The sequence below is a fragment of the Limulus polyphemus genome, unplaced genomic scaffold (assembly GCF_000517525.1).
Source record: "Limulus polyphemus unplaced genomic scaffold, Limulus_polyphemus-2.1.2 Scaffold2663, whole genome shotgun sequence".
Classification (NCBI taxonomy): Eukaryota; Metazoa; Arthropoda; class Merostomata; order Xiphosura; family Limulidae; genus Limulus; species Limulus polyphemus.
In genome coordinates this window covers 160,765-169,077 of record NW_013668273.1, presented here as the reverse complement: position 1 = coordinate 169,077, position 8,313 = coordinate 160,765, and the positions used below count along the sequence as shown (strand labels likewise).

General features: G+C 30.1%; 1 protein-coding gene across 2 annotated transcripts in view; it reads left to right on the top strand.

Moving 5' to 3' along the window:
• The first annotated feature begins 935 nt into the window (after positions 1–935).
• The window catches only part of LOC106467565 (PCNA-associated factor-like), a 20,466-nt gene continuing 13,088 nt past the window's right edge, over positions 936–8,313 (top strand). The window contains exons 1-3 of one of the 2 annotated variants that reach the window (XM_022395764.1): positions 936–1,095; positions 4,902–4,967; positions 6,379–6,462. In XM_022395764.1, coding sequence (XP_022251472.1) covers positions 4,931–4,967; positions 6,379–6,462 — 121 coding nt within the window. In that variant the 5' untranslated portion in view covers positions 936–1,095; positions 4,902–4,930. Of the gene's footprint in view, positions 1,096–1,538; positions 1,575–4,901; positions 4,968–6,378; positions 6,463–8,313 lie in introns of those variants that run through there. The other variant, XM_022395765.1, reaches the window with a different exon arrangement.

Genomic DNA, 8,313 nt, shown 5'->3' with positions numbered 1-8,313 from the left:
CGCGGGTTGTATAAACGTGTTTACTATATAACTTTTCCTGCAAATCTTTATCACTGTATGGTGGCCCTGACAAAAGTTTCACTCCCCCCCCCCCCAAGGGAGAGGAGCTGGAATTGGGCCTACATTTTAATGTGGTTAAGAGCTCTATCTATTTATAGAACAGAGTTGTTTTATGTTTTCGTTTATGCACCCGCTTTCATTATGTTTGAATAAACAAAGTTTTCTTTGCACTTTGTTATTACCCCGTGTTTTGTCTCTTTCTTCTAATCAGAAGACATGGAATTAACAAAAATTATGTACAGTATGAAGTGAGAATGGATCTGTTCGAAACACTTACTAAGAATAATGGATTTGGTTAAGTATTATTGACTCTGGTGCAGAATGAATAGGTAGAAAGCTAGAAAACAATAACTCTCAAACGCTAGTAACGTTCCTCGTCTGCCATAGGGCGTTATAATGTAACTATTACTCCCAATTTTTGTTGATGAAGAGTTGTCCAAGAATTGTTTGGCGTTGGGTTGTGTTGAATAGCTGTCTTTCATTTAGTTTATAACTTCTAAATTAAGGACGGCTAACACAAATAGCTCTTGAGAAGCTTTGTGCGAAATTAAACAAATAAATAAGTATCATTTATTCTAAATTAAGGACGGCTAGCACAAATAGCCCTTGAGTAGCTTTGTGCAAAATTCAACAAATAAATATTATTTTTTTTCTGAATAACCTTCAATACCTTTCTCACAACTCAAGTCAAACCAAGTAATATTTCGTTTGCTATTTTTTGACTACTTAAAATAGAAGTGACATTTATAATCTTCTAGCTGTCAAGAATTTTACTAGTGATTTGTGAAATATAGCAGTCAAAGCTCCATCGTTTTCTTACAATTTTTATATTACTTTTTTGGTTTTTTTATCACTCCCTCTATGGAAATGTTTATGCGTTGAGTGGCGGGAAATATACAAGCTGCAATCAATATCTTTCATCTAATGATACTAGTTGTGTTCGACTTGCTCTATTAGTGTTATATCTTTACTACAACTATTATTAAGTAAGGAATACATTTAATTATTGGGAAAGAAAACAACAACTTAAATAAGGTAAGGTTAGAGCACCAATGTTTCACGGTTATGATATTGATAGATTATATGATGATTATTATTTAATTTTAAGTTACCGTACAAATCTGATTAGTTGATCGCTTACTAGCCAGATTATAAATGAAAATAGTTTAAAAAAATTAAATTGTGTAAATTGTTTTATTTCATGTTCAACTTTACTCGTTTTTATTATTACTATTAGTACCTAGGACTAACTATGGATATAAATAATGTAAATTCAATTCATTTGACTTAATGTATTATTAATATTAATTATTGTGTAAAAACCGAAAATGTTTCTTGAAAATTAAATTTATTTATTTCAGGTATCTAGAAAATATGCGTACTTGGTTGTTTATAAACTTATGTTAGTTAATTTTGAAAGCTCTGTTATTCTGAATGAATGTGATTTATTAAATTATTTAAGGTTTAACTCAATTTCTCAGTTCCATTCAAGTAATACTGCAAAAAGTTTTATCGTAAGCTGTTTTAACTTTAGGAATTAACTAAACTTGGTTTAATAATAAGATTAAATATCTCAACTTCATTAATGTCAGCTTTAACTTAATTATAAGTTAACCTGTATAAGTTATACATATAGCCATCCATTGTAATTGTAACTTTTAATAACAGTTTTATGCAGTGAATGAATGCTTTTATACGTTTTTCCTTAGTCTAAAACTGTAACACTACCTGTGTAACATCAGTTCAAATTTTAGGTCTTACATCTAATATTTGAACACAAAACTTGCAAGGCTTTGAGTTTGGACAGTTTTATTGATTTTATTAAATTTGTATAAGATGTGTTTTTGCACAATTCCATTCTATACTTAGTACAGAGATGTCACATTTGGTTGTACTAATTTATTTTTGTTTGCCACTGTTATTACAAGTACCATGTTATTCCATTCAAAGATCTCACATACAAGAAATGTTATAATAGACATTAACAGATTATTGTCAAACTAGACTTTGGCACAGAGTCACAAAAATTGCCAAATGATGAATTTTAAGCAATTCCTTAAATAACGAGGCAGAACTACTAAATACAGCCTAGTGTAATTGCTAAACTGCAAAGCTACTTATTGAGACAGACTAGATGTTGAAGATTTTCAAACATAAACTTAATTTACATTCTTTGGGATTAGCATCTTGACTTTCAAACTCAAAGGGTATTCAAATCCCTAAGACATTGCTGTTTCTTATTTCTTTAAATTAATTTTGTGTCTGTAATTATTTTACAAATTTAAACTTGCATACTTGAAATTTGATGCTTTACAATGCCATAATAGATTTTACTCATTTGTGAATGAATAGTTTTTTGCAACTTGTGTATCATTAATGTGCTGTGTGATGCTTCAATACTTGTTGGATGTCTGTTCAGGAGTGTAAATCATGTAAAACTGAAGTGACAGCTCTAATTATTCACCCCAAAATGGTGAAGAAATGGACTTATAATAAATGTATAGGCAAGATTTTTCAATAAAACATTTCTGTACCTTTGAAAAAAAATTCAGTAAGCATTTTGTTAGAAGAATAAGAGTGTCTCAGCTGAAGATGTCTCCTACTCTGCCAAAATTTATATTTGTGCTCTCTAGTCCTACCATTCTCACTGTTAAGTATGAAAAAAGATGAGGCATCAACACCATCAATTCCCTTAACAATCTGAAACACCTCAACCAGATTCCGCCTAACTCTTCTTTTTTTCAAGAGAAAACAATTTCAGAGGTCTTAACCTCTCCTCATATGACAACTCCCTCCATCCCAGGCACCATTCTATTTGTAGTAGACCTTCTCTGAACCCTTTACAACAATCTAATGTCCTTCCTAAGGTAAGGAGCCCAAGACTTGTATTCAATATTTCTGTAGATACAACCTAAAATCCCATTTATCCTACCATTAGCAGCAGCAGCACACTGCTTGGATAGGACAACAAAGTGATCAACCATTACACCAAGATCCCTTTCTTTCCACTGCAAAGGTTATTCCCATCCAAATTATACTTATAATTCAAATTATGATAACTCACATGCATTATCTTGCATGTATTATAATTAAAACCCATCTACCATTTATTTGCCCAACTCACTAAATGATCTAAATCTATTTGTAAAGCAGCATCCTCCTCACAACCAGCTACACCCTAGATCTTAATATCATAAGCAAATTCAATTAATTTATTGACCCTTCCTTCATCTGTGTCATTGATGTAATCAAAAAGAGCAAAGGTACTAAGTCTGAGCCCTCGGGTATCTCACTTGTTATATTATTTAAGTTTGACTGAACCCCATTTATAACAACCTTCAGCTTTCTTCCATCTAGCCACTCTTCTATCCAATTAGCTAACTTATCCCCCACACCTTTATATATATTTTTACCAGCCTTTTGTGTGGCATTTTGTCAAATGCTTTCTGAAAATCCAGGTACACCAAATCTGCACCCTTACTCTCTTCTACATAAGCAGTATCTTTTTCAAAGAATGTCAAAAGATTAGTAAGGGAAAATTTTCCCTTTGTGAAATCATGTTGACTATTCAAGGACTTACAAAAATAGTACAAGTGGCTCACGTATCCAATATTTCAAAACCCTTGGGGGAATATTATCTGGCCCAAGAGCTTTATAATTTTTTAAACTTCCTAGTTTTTTCTTAACAAGCTCGGAATTAATGCAGTCATATTGTTTGTCTTTGTTGGCATCTATCAAATGTTCAAGATGAGGAATACTGCTTAAATCTACATTACTAAAAATTGAAGAAAAAGTAGAATTTAATAACCCAGCCATCTTATAATCACCAGATATGAGCCTTCCTTTAGCATTCCCCGAAGGTCCTACCCCCATCCTAACATTTTGTTTACCATTAATGTATTTAATGAAATCCTTACTGTTAATTTTTATATTTTCAGCCAACCTTTTTTCATATGTCGTTTTTGATGTCATAATATTTGTAAAGGCATTATAATATTTTTCATTGTTAATTGGCTGTTTATTAAATTGGTTAATTAGTCTGTGATAAATTCTGCATTAAAATATAGTTACATGAGATTTTATTAGATAAAGCATAACCAATATTTCAAAATGAAACATGGCAAATTGCTCATTATTTTAAAAACAAGTCAGTAAAGACTCAAAAGGCACATTTGAATATGCTACATGAACACGTTTGTAAACTAATGCTACAAGACTGGACTTTGAGGCAGAATTCAGATGTGTAAAAAGTGTCTATCTCCAACTGCCACAAGTACTCCTAAAGTAAGTGATAAAAAGTATGTTTGATAACATGATTTAAAAAAATGAATAAGGATATTTATCCTAAAATATCACCACAACGAAATCTGCTTTGATTCATAGTTTTTAAGTTAGATACTTGTTTGGTAGTCTTATTGTCTTTCACAAATAAAACAAATTCAGATGTGTGTGCAATTATTTCATAAGCTATTTAATTAAAATGTTAACAAGTGTCCTCAGCACAGACCTATTTGTTTTTTTTTTTACTTTATTATGACTTTCATGAAAATTGTTTATCAAAGACAGAGAAACCTCCTAATATTTGATGTTATGTTAGCTTTAATTTTCAGTCAGTTCAGATGCATGAATGTAATTTGCCTCTATACAAAATATTTGAATATTTTGTATAGTTAAATTCTACTAAATATTAGTTCATCATAACAGTAGAGGTTTACAAAAGTCATGACATGATCCCAAAACTTACATTTTGAATTGATTTAATACTTTCATAATTTAATAACTCAGAAATTTGAAGTCTATGGGATACCTGCTCATCCAGCTTAATTTTATTTTTACCACAGAATTAATCCACAAAAGTAGGGACTATAAAATGGTTCGTACCAAAGGTGACAACTGTGCTAAAAAAGGTAGGGAGAAATCATTATATGAAAGCTGTTAGTTATGATTGTTATGTACTTAGGATTTTTGTGTAAACAAACGTACATTAACAATATGAACAGTCAGCTGACTGTTTAATATATTTCTTATCAATGATTTTAACATCTGTCATTTCACATCATACAAAAGAAATCAAAGATGACCTGAGTGCTACTGTAATAGAATATAGTTTCAAAGTATGTTAATATACTTACTTTTCACATAATAACAGTCTTGCTGTGGAATCTCGATCACTGCCTTTACTCCCGAATTTTACCTTTTTAATTTTTCGCCAAACTTATTGTTATTTTATATAAATTAAAACCTTGTGCTCATGTAATTTAAGTGTTATTTTTGGTGTTTTTTCAATGTAACTGTATACATTACTGGCACTTCTTGATAATTTGAAGTCATTAATTACTGAAAATATATGTAACTAATATAAAATTCATTGTCAGTTTATACAAATAGTCTTAACTTTATACATGTATTGCACGACCCTTATTTTAATATGAAGTGTACTGCATGCAAATCTAGGAACGTATTTATATATTATCTGTTTGCAGAAAGAAGTTACTTTTATCAGTGCCTTTGTGCACATTATGTGGAGAATCTGAATAATTTGAAAAAACAATAAAGAGAAACAAATGAAAACCACACACTTTAAGATTCTGAACACAGTTTTGCCATATTTGGTTATAAATGATTGTCGTCATGAATTTAGTATATATTACTGCTTAAAACGGCATGTATGATTTAGTTTGATAGGAGCTGTACTGAAGACTGCTACTGCTAATATTCTTAAAGTTTAGTACTAGTTCATACAAGAAGTTATCGGTACATGTGCAACTTCGCTAACATACAAAACAAGCAATATATTTATGATAGTGTTTATTTAAGAAAAAAAATTAATAAATCTGATACATAGGTATAGTTCATCTAATTATTATTTTTATTATTATAATTTCATAGTCAAAGTTGTAAACCTGTTCATTATGAACCTTAAGAGGTTTTATATGTTTTAAAAATTATATTAATATATTGTAATTTGTTATTCATTGAATCATCTGACTCATGAAATGATTGCATTTAGCTAATTGATTATTCTCACTTGAAACTTGGATAATTGTAATAATCAAAAACATAAATTAATTTAATCATAATCTTGATTAATTGATCACCTTGCATGACAGTAACAATATAATTGATGCTTATTATATTGAGTTAATCGTCCTGCTTTAATATACTGTAAGTTTAGATCAAAGGCAGTTCATGTTTAATGATACTGTAATTGTTTATAACAATAATATTTTATGCTCTTTAAACGTGAATAATTTTAGTAAATATAGTTGATTGAATTGTAAGAGTGATTGCATAGAATAATTTTGTTTATTGTTTTAGCTGTTGCAGCCAAAGCACCAAGAAAAGCTCTTAGTACTTCTGCTGCTGGATGTAGTTCATCCATGTCTTCCCCAGCAAGATCAGGTGTGTATAATAATCTTTTTGTCATAAAAACTGAATTACTATAATGATATATCAATCGTTAACATCAACATCTGATTCTTGAAATTTAAATATTTAGATATACACCAAGTTTCAAAAGTCAAGGAAAGGACAAGATCTACCCAGAACTTTTCTATAGAGACAAATATACATAGAGTAACAACCTATAGATTACAAATAAAAATGTACATTTTGTTTAAAAAGTTTTGTGTTCTGAATCTAGTTCACACTTATGAAAGAGCTACTCAAATAATGATGTCTAAAACAGATCTTACTATGTATGAAAAAAAATATTGTTAAAACTAGAAAAAACTGTTCTGCTAAAAAATTTAAGGGAAACGAGTTCTAAACCAATAGATTTAATTAATAAGGGAAGAGGCTGGCTATCGATAAAACCACATGAAAAGAAACATAAATACATATGTAATAAAATAAGGAAACTTATTCATACCAATGTTTGTTCCAGTGATGCATGCCACGACTCCTGTTGGTTATGTTTCAATAATGTATGCTATGATTCCTGTCGTTTATGTTTCTAATGAATGCTGTAACTCCCTTATAAATGTTGTTTCTTTCTTGGGGAAAAATTCTGCATGAAAGACTTTTTTTAGTTCATCACTTCTTGAGGTTTTTAATTTTACTTTTTTGTATTCTTAACCTTTGTTTTCTTGCAGTTTTATTTTTCATACAAGTTAATTGATGAACTAATTTATATAACATGTATTACTCTTGCTGAAGTTATTTTTTCTAAAGTGACTCATTTTATCTGTGTTTATCGAGCAAGTGTAAAATTTAATTGTAATGAATGCAACAAAAATCATTTGTAAACAAATTTCTTGGTGTTTAATGGTGGATTATACAATACATTAGTATAAATGTTTTACTGTGAGGTTTTCTTTTGTTACAAGAACAGTTTTGAAATAATGTACTATGTTTGGACAAAGGTAATCAGTGTGTACTGTACTTCAGTTTGGATATTTATTTCATAACAGTGTGAAAAATAAAAACTTAACTTTTAGAGAAAACTAAGAAAATTTTCATATATATTTCATGTTGTTTCTAGAATGCTGTCCTATAAGTCCAATTAAAATAGAAAATTCTGTCATCATGAAGTAGGTAAACATATAATCATAAAATTAATAACAGTTATAAGATAAAATAGGGTGATTCAGATTATTTCATCACTGTTCATTGATCTAGAAAGTTTCATATTGTTGCGTCATCGAGTCACATGACTACTGTGACGCAACGTTTCTAGAACTATCATGTACTTTGGCGAATGTTCTAGTTCTTACTAGATATAGGGTAGGCTGGTATATAAAAGAGGGGAATGTAATGTCTGGGTAGATAGTGAGTAATTGAACTGCATGAGAGACGTTACAGCGTTTGTTTAGCCCGATTGTTGAAGTTGAGTGTATTGGTAAAGTTATATTCGGAAATAATAAACCAGTTTTATTAAGAAAGAACTTGTGTCGCTTAAGTTTCGTCGGAACGAAGTTACGGAAAGTTAATTAACAAACGGAGACGTAACAAATTGGTGTCAGAAAGTGGGACAAAAAAACAATGGAAACGAGAAGCGGCAAATCAAACTACAGCATAGCAGACTTGATGGCAGCAATACAAGAACAACAAAAGAAACAAGAAGAACGAGAAAATAAACAAGAAAAGAATTGAAGAACGAGAAGAGAAATTACAACAGTTGTTAGAGGAAAAAGAAAAGAAACAAGAAGAACGAGAAGAGAAATTACAACAGTTGTTAGAGGAAAAAGAAAAGAAACAAGAAGAACGAGAAGAGAAATTACATAAGTAGTTAGAGGAAAAAGAAAAGAAACA